This window comes from Vigna umbellata, chromosome 5 (genome assembly GCF_029865625.1).
Source record: "Vigna umbellata cultivar VRB3 chromosome 5, Vumbellata_1.0, whole genome shotgun sequence".
In the NCBI taxonomy this organism is placed as follows: domain Eukaryota; kingdom Viridiplantae; phylum Streptophyta; class Magnoliopsida; order Fabales; family Fabaceae; genus Vigna; species Vigna umbellata.
This window is the reverse complement of record NC_142169.1, coordinates 67,071,908-67,085,855: the sequence shown is the minus strand read 5'-3', so window position 1 is coordinate 67,085,855 and position 13,948 is coordinate 67,071,908. Positions and strand designations below refer to the sequence as shown.

The 13,948-nt window shown below is 31.4% G+C and overlaps 2 protein-coding genes across 2 annotated transcripts; one reads left to right on the top strand and one right to left on the bottom strand.

Moving 5' to 3' along the window:
• Nucleotides 1-2,869: 2,869 nt before the first annotated feature.
• Nucleotides 2,870-4,953, bottom strand: LOC124825919 (heat shock 70 kDa protein-like). Its single transcript, XM_047298663.2, has one exon. The coding sequence runs from the start codon at nucleotides 4,836-4,838 to the stop codon at nucleotides 3,033-3,035; it is 1,806 nt and encodes a 601-aa protein (XP_047154619.2). The 5' UTR covers nucleotides 4,839-4,953; the 3' UTR covers nucleotides 2,870-3,032.
• Nucleotides 4,954-8,921: 3,968 nt separating this feature from the next.
• On the top strand, nucleotides 8,922-12,991 carry LOC124825978 (protein NRT1/ PTR FAMILY 4.6-like). The gene is made up of 5 exons (XM_047298737.2): nucleotides 8,922-9,240; nucleotides 9,382-9,599; nucleotides 11,101-11,544; nucleotides 11,673-11,800; nucleotides 12,022-12,991. Exons 1-5 carry the CDS (start codon nucleotides 9,117-9,119, stop codon nucleotides 12,884-12,886), a joined length of 1,779 nt encoding a protein of 592 aa, XP_047154693.1. The 5' UTR covers nucleotides 8,922-9,116; the 3' UTR covers nucleotides 12,887-12,991.
• The last annotated feature ends 957 nt before the right edge of the window (nucleotides 12,992-13,948 follow it).

The following is a 13,948-nucleotide window of genomic DNA, read 5'->3' as shown; positions in this document are numbered from 1 at the left end:
TTTACTGTACTTTTAATGATATTTTAAAATTAAGTAAATAATAAATGGAAAGACTTAAATCTCACTTTGACAAAACTTGTCTCTCTCTCACTCTAACAAATCTCACACTCCTTTTCATCACTTTTTCTTTCTGATTTCGATCAAGAACAATACTTTGTATTATTTTTTTATTTGATTTCAAATCTAATCTTCATTCATCATCTTCAAGTTCGAAGCACCGGGTGAACCAACAAACTCTTGGCTTTAGCTTTCTCATCATCATTCATCCCGTTCAAAAAAAGAATTAAATTAAAATTAAAAGTAATCATGAACATTCTATAATAATTAAATTTTAATTTAAAATGATTGTTTATATAATTAAACATTTTTTATTCTAATTTAACTTTAGGATGATACTATTTTACATAACGAATGAAATCATATAAAATAAAAAATAAAAATATATAAGTTTTTATTTATAAATTATTTTTCAAATATAATTAAAAAATTGTATGATAAAACATCAGTTGAAATGAATTTTATCTTTTAAAAAACAGTTTAAAAAAATTGTATCACAAAATATAACAAAATATATTTGTATTAAAAAAGAATTTTAATTCTAAATAAAGGTATATAAATATATAAAATACGTTAATATTATTTTAACTAATAATCTTATTTTGATTATTTAACTTTAAAAAAACTTAAATAAAATTCATTAATAGTGATGAAAATTATTTGTTCAGGATTTTATCTGTAGAAATATGTGGGTACAGTTTATTTTTTTTTTTTTCGTCTTACAATCACGCAGATGTTAGGTTGTGTATTTTCCTTCGTATTTATAATATAATCTAATAAATTCAATTTAATTTTAAATTACTCTATAATAAAATAATTAGTAAGATTACTGAAGTGCAAGTTTTAAAACACCTTTCATTATCATAAAATAATTAATCTCTAAAGTATTGTCTTAATAATTAAATAAATCTATATTATAAACAAAATTGACATTGCAATTTTATATATAAACTTAGAAAACAAGTAGTATATATTTATATAATATTAAAAGAAAAATCACCATTGCAATGATATTACCAAATTGTCAATAAATTGGATGTGAATAAATGGGGTCAATTGAGATGAATTAATAGAATTTTCTGTACGTGTGTCTTTCATGAAAGGCAAAGTAGGTTGAATATGGTTATAGATATTTTATACAAATAAAGTCACCAAAAAGTCTTTCATCAAAAAATTATTTAAATAAATCATATGACTGAAAATTATGATTTCACAAGTTTTAACAATTTTTTACTCATTTCGTATCGCTTTACCGAGAGGTGCACAGAAGAGTACTAACAAATAGTTGCTTTACACAGAAAAGTAGAGGAGAGAGAGAAAAAAAAAGTTAACTCCGTTAGTTTGTATTTAACGGAAGGACTTGATTGAAGCAAACTTTACTACGTTTGGACGAAATTGAAACTTTTAAACAACTTTTGAACGAAATTAAAACTTTTTTAAAAGGGTAGACGAACTTGACACACTACACCCAAACCAGGGACAAAGAAAGCAATTAAACCTAAAATATATGTGAAACTTATTCATGAATTATTATATATATAGAAGTAAAAGAAATTACTTTGGTCCTATAAATAAGAATAAAAGTAAATAAATTTCGTGCTGGTTGTTTGAACAAACAAAAAACTACATATACACATTGTATATTAATTAAAAAAATAATTTTAAGCAACAAAATGTCTTTCTCCACTATTTTTCATTAACATAAAATACTCGTTTAATATTGTAGTTATTAAATTTTATCGAATTCTAAACTAAAATAGTAAAATAAAAAATACATTTCATACTAATTTTGGATTTTTTTAAATAATTTTCCTAAAAGATATCTTGGTTTTTTTGTCCTGTACAAATTGTTCCACGTGTAAAAAGTTTTGTTCGAATTAAAGCATTTCTCACGTCAAAGTCGTCGCTAAAATACAACCAGGGAAGTACAAGCCTACTAGTATTACAACTGAAAAGAGGTTAGAAATTTAGGTTCCGTTTTCCACTTTGTCTACTTGTTAGCTAAGGAGTTAATATTTTATCGATGGGATGTACAACCAAAAACTTTCAATGATTCAAGAAAAGGACATTTCTTTTTGTTTTGTTTTTACATGACTGAGCTTTTACTTTAATCCAAACATCTTCGATCATACACATCCCTATTTGACATCAACAAGAGCCATGAGAGCATGTTAAAGATTTTTTATTAACTTAACGGGAACGTTAGGTTTTCCTATTCGAAGTAATAAAAAAAAATATTTAGTCAAAATTAATTTTAAAGCCCTATTTTCCACAAATCTAAATTATTTTATTCCCCTTTTATTCAAACTGACTCATGAGTGTTACTAAACTACACTTTGGAGCACGGATTAGCTGAGAAATTAGGTTAATTGGTCAGTGATTATTATTGAATATGGCCTTACACGTGTCAATACTGTACTCAGGCCACGTCACACATTCATTAACACTTGATGAAATTAACGGAAAGGATTTATTTGCATCAAATTAACAAAAATAAGGACCTAATTCAGACGCCAAAAAATAAAGGGACCTATTTCAAATTTTGAACAAAAATAGAGACCTTTTAAAAACATTAAACCAAACTATAATTATCCTATAATTTTCATTGACATTATTCTTACATACTTTTTTATTTTCTTTTTTATTAAAAAATACAAAAATTTACATTTTGTGTATTATGAGAAATAGTTAATGACCTCAACTTAGCAACATCACATGCCATGCCATGACCACACATGCTTATGAAAAAAGTGAAACAATGAATTATGAATTATGAGCAGTGCATTCCGTAAGAACCATCGCAAAAGGTCAATAATTAACAAACAACATTCCATTCATTTGATCCATACAAATTACTAACTTAAAAGCATAATTTAGATTTTACACAAACTGCTAGATCGAGTTAACAAAGCTAGAACTATTTTACATGGCTTCGGACTCGATCAATAGTGAAATGGTTCAACCAAGAAGAACCATTACATCAACTTCAAAACCCTTTCTTCCAACTCCTTCATCTTGTACTCAAACTCATCGGCTTCAGCCAAAGAGTTTGTGTCGAGCCATTCTATGGTCGCCCCCACCACCTTCTCGAGATTCTTCACTCGATCCCTCATTTCAAAAGCATAATTCTCCAGCAAGTTCTTCGCCTTCACTTTCTTCTTTGCTTCCTCATCCTCTGCCTTATACCTCTCTGCTTCTCTCACCATCCTCCTCATCTCTTCGGAACTCAACCTCCCATGCTTGTTAGTGATCGTGATCTTTTTTTTCAACCCCGTGCTCCTATCCTTAGCAGTGACCTCCACAATGCCATCAACATCCACGTCAAACCCAACATTTATCTGTGGACCCCCCCTTGGCGATGGAGCGAACCCAGATAGCTCAAACTTCCCAAGAAGGAAGTTATCCTCTGTCTTAGCTTCCTCCCCCTCGTAAACTTTAATCAGAACGCTAGTTTGATTATCAGAAAACGTGGAGAATACGCTCTCTTTCTTGGTGGGGATCATGGTGTTCTTCGGAATCAACACCGACATGTCACCACCACCGGTTTCAATTCCCAGACTAAGAGGCATAACATCGAGTAACAATAAGTCCTCAATCTTCTTGTCCCCTTCGCCTCCCAAAATCGCGGCCTGCACCGCCGCACCGTACGCCACTGCCTCATCAGGGTTAATGCTTTTGCAAAGCTCTTTATTGCCATTTACGCTGAACATGTCCTTCAGAAGTTGTTGTACTTTTGGAATTCTAGTAGACCCACCTACGAGAACTAACTCGTGGACTCTGCTTTTGTCAACCCTTGCCTCAACAAGGCACTTCTCCACTGTCTCCATACACTTCATAAACAACTCCTTGTTCAATTCCTCGAACAACGCCCTTGTTAGAATTGCATGTAGATCAACCCCTCCACATAAAGAATCAAGCTCTATCGTTGTTTGAGAGCTCGAAGAGAGTATCCTCTTGGCCTTCTCGCACGCTAACCTCAACCTTCCAAGAGATTTGGGGTTTTCAGCAATATCCTTTTTGTACCTTCTCTTGAAGATGCTCACAAGATAGTCCACCAAATTGTTATCAAAATCCACACCACCCAAATGAGTATCTCCCACCGTGGCCTTAACCTTAAACATCCCTTCATCAATTGTCACCAATGAAACGTCAAAAGTACCACCGCCGAGATCAAACACAAGCACGTTCTGCTCACCCTCTCTCCATCCTTTCTTGTCTAACCCGTATGCTATAGCTGCTGCGGTTGGCTCGTTGATGATCCTCAACACGTTCAAACCCGCGATTTTCCCAGCATCCTTAGTGGCTTGTCTCTGCGCGTTGCTGAAATAAGCAGGGACAGTGATCACCGCATCATTCACCGCGTGACCCAGATAGGCTTCGGCAACCTCCTTCATCTTAAACAGCACCATGGAAGATATCTCTTCTGCTGCAAGGTTCTTCTCTTCATCCCTGTATGTGACAGAAATCATGGGCTTGTCCCTGGAACCAGGGACAACCTTGAAGGGCCAGAGCTTCATGTCTTGCTGAACGGACTGCTCGGAGAATCTGCGTCCGATCAAACGTTTGGTGTCGAAGACAGTGTTTTGCGGATTCATGCAACGCTGGTTCATGGCAGCATCACCCAACAACCTTTGAGTGTCGTTGAAGGCAACATAGGAAGGGGTGGTGCGGTTGCCTTGGTCGTTGGGAATCACCTCGACGCGGTTGTGTTGCCACACTGCCACGCAGCTATAGGTGGTTCCCAAGTCAATGCCTATGGCTTTGTCTTTTCTGGTTGCCATGGAAAAGAAGAACTTATTTTCAATTTCTGAGGGACGAGCAGGGGAATTGAAGCGAACAGAGGAGGAATGCAGTGGTCGATGAAGGAGAAGTGAAACACTCACTCTATTTAAAGGCATAAAAAAGAAAGTTATGGTTTTAGAAACACCTTTTCCGTACTTAAGGGCAGGTGTGTGGAAAAAAAGCATGAAGAAAGTTGAAACTTCTGAAGCAAAAAAGCCACCTGTTATAAATATTTTAATTTTATTAATTTTTACTTATAAATAAGAATCGTATATTCAATTAAATAAGGAAGTTAATGGACAAGAGTTAAATAAAATATAATAAATAGTGATTAAATATATCATAACAAAATGACTAACAAACATAAAAACATTAAAAAAATCAGTGAAATTTAATTTAATATTTTTTTCACATATATTTCTATATTAAAAAACAAAAATAAATTATTTCAATATTGATGATTTATTTTAATCTATTTTTATTCTGAAATACAATTTTTGTTAAAGTTTTTATAATAATTTTTTATTTTAATTTAAAATTCATTTCGACTTTAATTTTCATTTTCAGAAAACTTATTCTTTACAATTTTTAAAATTTATTTTATAAGAATATTCATGTATAATCAATCTTTTCTGTTACATCAATTACATCAGAGGTGATATCAATTGATGAAGTCCAAATGAAATCATACTCTTTAGCTTTTTATGTTATGGTTTTTTAAGTAATAGGAATTATATTAGAATTATTCATTATAAATTTCACTCTAATAATAAGATTTGTTTTAACCAAATCCATCACAAACTTTTACATTTTGTATTGTGAATTGATTATGATTCGTTTCTTTTGGGTTTTTGAACTAATCTGGAGACAAACACAAAACACACCTATGTAAAGTAGTACTAGAGACACATTTACGATCTGTTTATTAATTATTAATATTTTATTAATATATGTTATATATCATAATAGAATAAATAATTAATAATAAATAAAATAAAATAAATTATATTTTGATATTTTATTAAAATATTTTAATTTATTATTTTTAATATATTTTTATTAAGGCTTTATGTATAATTTTATATTTTTTAATTTATTACAGCAATTAAATTATTAATAAATTATTTATTATTTCTTTCATATTTTTTCTAAACTCAGAAAACCTCTTTTTTTTTCTACTATTGTTTCTTTTCTTTTATTTTTTACCATTTTATCCTTGGGTTCAAACTAATCCTTAATAATGACTCGACCGTAAAAACGGTAGGGGAATCACGGGTCATTGGTTCTGTGCTGCAGTAATAATTAATTAAATTAAATTAAATTTGAAGATGTGAATATATTAGGTACGGAAATACATTTGTGTGAGTAGTGTAATGGTTAAATAGACTAGCTGTTGGAAAAGGATCTCAGATTCCCTATTCGCTAATGTTACTGAGTTGACGCATCTGACGCCTTCTCCCCGAAGGGATTCATTTCATTGGCTACTTAATTAAAAGCAAGAAAAAGTCATTCATCAATATCTAACTTTTAATTTTAAATTAGAAAAAAAAATGTAAATGTGATAAATGGTATTAAATGATGCAAAAATAAATAGAAAAGTGCCAACGAGATAGTTATAAATAAAATTATTTTATACCACTACTCTGAATTTTAGGTAATGTGGTTGTAAAAATAAAATTACATATTTTCCACTACTCTGAATTTTAGGTAATGTGGTTGTAAAAATAAAATTAGATATTGATATAAATTCTTCTTCTTCTTGCAAATTCTTCTTCTTGTAAATTCTTCTTCTTCTTGTAAATTCTTTTTCTTCTTGTAAATTCTTCTTCTTCTTCTTCTTGTAAATTCTCCTTCTTCTTGTAAATTCTTCTTCTTCTTAAAAATAGAAAATTTTAACAATTTAAATAGAAAATTTTAACAATTTAATACGCTGTTTTGAAATTATCATACGGAATACTAAAATCATATAACAATCCTTCTAAAATCATATAACAATCCTTTAAAAACTAAAAATAGAAAATTTTAACAATTTAATACGCTGTTTTGAAATTATCATACGGAATACTAAAATCATTTTAATTTTAATTAACTCTTATTTATTGATTTTTCAATTAATTATTTATGCTTATCCGTATAGAAAAAGAAGAAAACTGGTTCTTTGATGCAACTAGCCTTTTTTTAAAAAAAAAATTCCATGGAGGACCCGCGACCCAAACTAAAAGAAACGAGAGAAATGTGACTCTTTCATCATGTACCACCACATTTTCTCCATACACTCCCAAAATTCCAAAATTTTGAAAACAAATTCATATTACAGTACATAGTTACAAATATTACAGTTTTGAATATCTTAGTTTGGGATAACTTCTTTTTATCTCATTTATAAGCTTGTGCTATCGTATTCAATTCTCAACATTTCTGCAGCTGTGTAAGACCTGAACACCATCTTAAAGGGCGTGTTCGAAGTGGTCCATCTTCTTTTATTACTCCTCTTCCATTTTACCTTGCCAATTTAACACATTTACTATAACGAGAAAAAAAGAGTCTTCATACATAATTCATTTATTCTTCTACTCATATAGTAAAGTAAATATACAATTTTTAATTTATAAAAATGATGTATATTTCTTATATTCTCTTATTTCTGTTCGTCCTAATTTCATTCCTTAGCTAAACAATGTGAGAATTAGGTAAGCTTACGCAGTCGAAGTGGAAATTAATGTTTAAAGGCTAATAGCCCAATACCTCATATATCAGCATATTCCAAAGAGGCTACAGATTGTTTTCCATTACAAATTTTTTAGAAACCATCTAAATGGGATCGACATAACATTATATATTAACTATGTTTTATGATATGTCTGTCAAGGCACTCGTATATTATCACTCAAAATTATATTATAATTGGAAAAATAATATAATAATATTCCGATGTATATTCCATATCATATAGTTTTTTAATTAAAAAAATGTATCTCATTTGTTGTGAACCAGTCCAGTTATCAGTTATAGTTATTTATTACTTACTATTGGTAAGATATTATTTAGTATTCTTTGGATATAACGACCTAAGACCCGCCCTTTTGATTCTTTGTTGCGAGTTAAGTACACCGTAAACCTCGAAATTTCCACTTCTAAAATCGGCGAATTTTGTCTTCAAAGCATGTTGCCGCCAATCAAAGACACCCAATTCTGTCTAAATAAATAGGTTTATCAGTCATCCCTCATCATCAAATCTTAAATATTTTTTACTTTTTTATAACATATTTCTCTATTATTTTCTTTAAGCCAATCTTTGTCTTTTTATATCATATCACAAATCTATTCAAATTTTTGAGATAATACTTATATTATGTATTAATTTGTTTACTATATTTTAAATTATAAGCCAAGAAAAGTTAAAAAGGTGGGCAGAGCTCCCTTACAGCCACGCAATTTGGAAACTGTTGAAAGAAGATAATAATATGTGAACATTAGAGGACTGCTTATCCACAGTTTTGAAAGATATATAGTGTTAACTTTTGTACATATTTATTTTTATTTTGAAAGCAACGATATTTTGACATCTAAAATAGTTTTACACCTATTTAATATTATCTTTCACAATTTTTTTTATATAAATATAAAAGTTATTTTTTTATGATCATTTTATCTATAATGAATTGCCACATGATTATTTTTTGTTTGGTCTTAAAAAATATTTTTCCTAGCTTGAATAATGATAAACAAGTCACTGTTACAACTGTGTTATTACAACATCATTTATCATATTTTTATTTCGTTTAAATTTTTTGAAAGTATGGTATCTGGACATTTTTAATTGAAAAATGTTACATGTAAACCTTTGAATATTACTATGCCTATTCAACACAGAAAAAAATTAATAGTTTTATCTTTTATTTAATTTTTCTTGAAGTATTTTATATTCTAAAGCAAAAATATAGTTTTATAAGTGTTAAGTATCCAGCTGGCAGAAGTCCTAGAAAAACTTCTTTACGTATCTTATAGGAGTCACCTGTCTTTCTTCATTTATCTTCGATACACTAAGAAACTTTTATTTTGTTTTATTTGTATTAATAGAATTGAGTGTATATATAGAGAGAGAGACTGATCTTCCAAACACCATTGCATATCTTCTTCACCAGCTCTGCTCTTTCTGCAGAACCGCTCACTAAAAAGTTCTCTGCATAACCATGGTACCTATTTTTTCTGTGTTCTCGTACCTCTGCATCTCGGCTCTATAGTTATCTTTTCTTTTCTTTTTTTCATTTTTGATCATGCAGGAAAATTTGGAGGCTGTTGATATCGAAAAGCTGGTTGATGAAAATAAAGTGGATTGGAAAGGAAGAAGAGCTGATAAATTAAAATATGGGGGGATGAGAGCTGCTGTGCTGATATTAGGTAATGAATAGTGGTATTAATAAGTCAGTAAAGTTAAGGTGCATTATGTCATTACAGTATTGAAGCAAAAAAAGGGTTTACTTATTCATTTTGTGTGTAAGAATGGCGCAGTGAGATGAAGTTATTTGAATTTGGGTGCAGCTATGCTTGGTTTCGAGAATTTGGGAACATTTTCTCTGGCAGTGAACTCGGTGCCGTACTTCAGTGGGATGATGCATTATAGTGTACCAGATTCGGCTAACATGCTGACCAACTACATGGGAACCGGTTACATACTCGCTATTCCAGTCGCAATCCTTGCTGACACATGGATTGGCAGATACACATCTGTTTTAGTTTCTGGCATCTTCGAGTTTATCGTAAGCTCCTAATTCAACATCTACCTATTTCTATTCACAACAACAACACTTCCACTTATTCATCAAACACAATTTATCCTTTATCAACCTTCTGTAATAAATTTCCATCGTTCATCGCTGAATTGACGAATCATTCAACAAATTGAACCGACTCAACCAAATTCATATATGTGAATATCATCATATTCATATTATTATTTGCAAGGAAACAAACTTTAATTATAAAGTGATAAAATTTGATAAATTTGTCCACCCTTAGAAAATTTACTTCAACAGAAATTATGGATTCAATATTTTTATATAAACTTTTAAAGATGAGTTTATATATTTTTATGCGATTTTCAACTTTTCATATATTTTATGCACATTTTAATAATATATTCAGTCAGCCAATTTTTCTTGTCTCGTTAGTTTAGTTCATTTTTTTTTCTTTAAATCCAACTTAAACTTATTTCAATCGGTTCAAATTTATTTCCTCTAAAATAAAACTCAAAGTGATCTGTATACATACTACTGGATTAAGCACACTAAAATAATAATAAAAAAAAGAACATTAGTAATTTTAAGGACTCGTGATAATGATAGGCTAGTATAGATAAAGTCAACTTCATCGACTAAATCACCCAAATATAATTGCCAATGGGCATTAAAGTATTCATCTTTTACTAAGCCATTTTAATCAAACCAACTTTCTAATTATTTAAAATTTAAAATAAGGATTTATCTAATCATATTACCAAAATATAGTATAAGTACATTGCGATATGCAACAATATTTTGAAATCAATTAAAAATATTTTATTTAAATACGTTAACAAGAGTATGAATCGAGTCTTTCAAGAGTAGAGAGTTATTCCTTACTTTTACATTTCATTTTCTTTTAATCTAATGATGGTAATGCATAACTGACTTTCAATAATTGAATTAAAAAATGAAGATTAAAATTACCCTTGGAATAATTTGATTCTTCTTGGAAATTAATTTTCCTGGTCTTTAATATAAGTTTTTTTGTTGATTTTTGAAATAATTATTTTAAAAGATTATCTAAATGATTTAAATTATTTAGGCAAACATATTATTGTTATAGACTTATCTCAAACGTGTACGAAAATGCAAATATAAAATCTGAAAGAAACTCTTCTCCAAGTATTCGATGTAAAGGTTGGGTTTCATATGGGCCTATACTATTTTCACCATTCTTTTAAACCTTTATCCTCCCATTCTTTTCTTGCAGTTTTTTTCACGAAAACTATGTTATGTTGTGTTAAAATATACGATAAAAGTTAATTTCGGTGAAATATCTTAAATAGATATAGAACGGAGATAGTTCTGTTAGATTGATCTTTTGCAATCCAAATTCCGTGTTGACGACATTCACCATGAATCCAAATTCAGAAACCCAACGTTAATTAATAGATGATAATTTCTACTGTTGAAGATAGGTTTGTAACTGAGAAATCTATGACTATTGTTATAATATGCATTTATGATGAGGTTGTAGGGACTTGCATTGCTTACAGCGCAAGCACACTATTCCAGCCTTAAGCCACCCTCTTGTAACATCTACGATAGAACTGCTCACTGCAAAACACCCAGTGGTGGCCAAGAAGCTCTTCTGTACATTGGCCTATACCTGTTGGCTTTTGGAAGTGCGGGAGTGAAAGCTTCCGTGCCATCACATGGTGCAGACCAGTTTGATGAAACGGATCCCGAAGAAGCAGGGGAAATGTCCACCTTCTTTAACACTCTCTTGTTGGCTGTTTGTTTGGGTGGTGCAGTCAGCTTAACCTTCATCGTATGGATGCAACTCCACAAGGGCTGGGCTTCGGGCTTTGGTATTGGCACCATAGCCATACTTTTGGGTATCCTTATCTTTGCAGCTGGATTGCCACTTTACAGATTTCGTCTTCGTCAAGGAACAAATGATTTCGTTCAGATCATACAGGTATCACGTAATCCATGCTTCATTTCTTGTTGAAGAGACTTGAATTTTAAACGATTTAAATAATTTGAAGTTTTAGTATTGCATTGACCAAGCTGTTTTGTTTTAACATATGCTCATGCATTTTCCAGGTTTACGTTGCAGCAATCCGCAATAGGAATCTTCTTCTTCCTGAAGATCCAGCAGAACTATATGAGATTAAACAGGACAAGGAAGCTGCTGAGGAAATAGAGTTTCTACCTCATAGAAACATTCTCAGGTTCAATTCCTCTCTTGAGTCTAACATAATTGCATGTCACTTGGTCACAACTCATTACTTATAATAACTCGGTAGTAGAAGTGATAGAAGTGATAGGTTGGTTTAAAAGGTGTTAGATTGATCTTTTGCAAATATAAAGTGTATATCTGCTAAAAGTTCATGGAATATCACTCCAATTTCAATTTATTTTGGTTCTAAACTGAAGTTCGACCTTCTCACAGGTTCTTAGACAGAGCAGCCATTCAAGTAAAACATGATGTAGAATCTGAGAAACCACCAAGCCCATGGAAACTTTGTAGGGTAACCCAAGTAGAAAATGCCAAAATTGTTGTTAGCATGATCCCCATATTCGGCTGCACCATTATAATGACCCTTTGTCTAGCTCAGCTGCAAACCTTTTCAATCCAACAAGGCTACACCATGGACACCACTTTCACTAAGAATTTTCAAATCCCACCTGCATCCCTCCCAATCATCCCAATTTGTTTTCTAATCATCATTGTTCCTATCTATGACCGCATTTTTGTGCCTGTTATGCGAAAAGTCACTGGCGTTCCTACTGGGGTTACTCACTTGCAGCGAATAGGAGTTGGTCTTGTACTCTCTTGCATTTCAATGGGTGTGGCTTCAATTGTAGAGGTGAAAAGGAAAAGAGTGGCCAGAGACCACAACATGCTTGATGCTGTGCCAATACTCATGCCACCATTGCCAATAAGCACATTTTGGCTCTCTTTTCAGTACTTTATATTTGGCATAGCTGACATGTTTACTTATGTGGGGCTGCTTCAGTTTTTCTATTCAGAGGCACCAAAAGGGCTTAAGTCTACATCAACCTGCTTCCTTTGGACCTCTATGGCACTTGGTTATTTTGCAAGTACCATCGTGGTAAAAAGTGTGAATGGAGCCACCAAACATATCACTAGGAGTGGAGGCTGGTTAGCGGGGAATAATATTAACAGAAACCATCTAAATTTGTTCTACTTGTTCCTTTCCATAGTGAGTCTGATCAACTTCTTTATCTATTTGGTAGTTTCAATGAGGTACAAGTACAGGTCTCAAGGCCCTTCAGTCCCTGCTGGCAATTAATTCAAACAAGTAACTATGTAGGTGCCGCAACTGTAATACAAGTTTTCTGGTATAAAAGAGAGAACCACTCGTTTCTTTTCTTCATAATTTGAAAGGTGATATGAAATTACTTCCCCATGCCTTTAAGCAGAGTTGATTTCTATTTCTAGTTTGCTTTTTCACGGCTTCTTTTCTTTCTTTAAATCTTACCTCATGGCTGACGTAATTGCACAATTTGCAGAAAAATTTGAGAGAGATAGAGATATAATTTATCTGATCTGAAAAGTCAATACATTGATAATGAGTTTCTAAACTTGGAGACTCATATTTACAAGATACTAAAATATAATTATTTGACAAACCAACAAATATATGGTTACAAACTGAAAGTAAAATATATTAGATTGACACAACTTTGACTGAGTTATGGACCTCGCAGCTATGTCAATTCAACTTGGACTAAGTTTGGCGATTTACACTTCCCCAATGTTTGACTAAGCAGGTTGTTGGCTCAATTTCTCTATTATGATTTGGTGTTGTCATTCCTCACTTGTAATTTACTAGAAGTCCCAAACATTACATAAAATGACATTTATTATTAATTTTGAAACAGAACATGCCAGTTAGGATTGTGAATTCACTATGGAAGGATGACAAGTTGTCATCTTTCCATAATTCCCATACCTGTAATTCACTTAAAAATTAGACACATAATGTCAAATGCTAAAAGTCAATTTACCATAATTTATTGTACATACATGTCCAATTAGATTTGTTGGGTATTCAGCATCATAAAAAGCTAGTGTTTTCCTGTCCATTAACTAACTATTTCAAACAAAAATGCACCAAAATTTAGTAAAATTTAACACCTTGATATAAAAATGTAACAAAGTTTAGTAAATTCACTATGTCCCAAGAATTCTGTTCTATTTGATAAGGAGTCTTGTTGGATAAATATTATAGTCATTCCAAAGTCTAAAATTATTGGATTTATGTTCACAAATCAAGAAGTATGTTATTGAAGTATGTTACTTTGTCAAGATACAATAATTCTTGTGCAATTCCTTGCATTGTTGAAGCGCT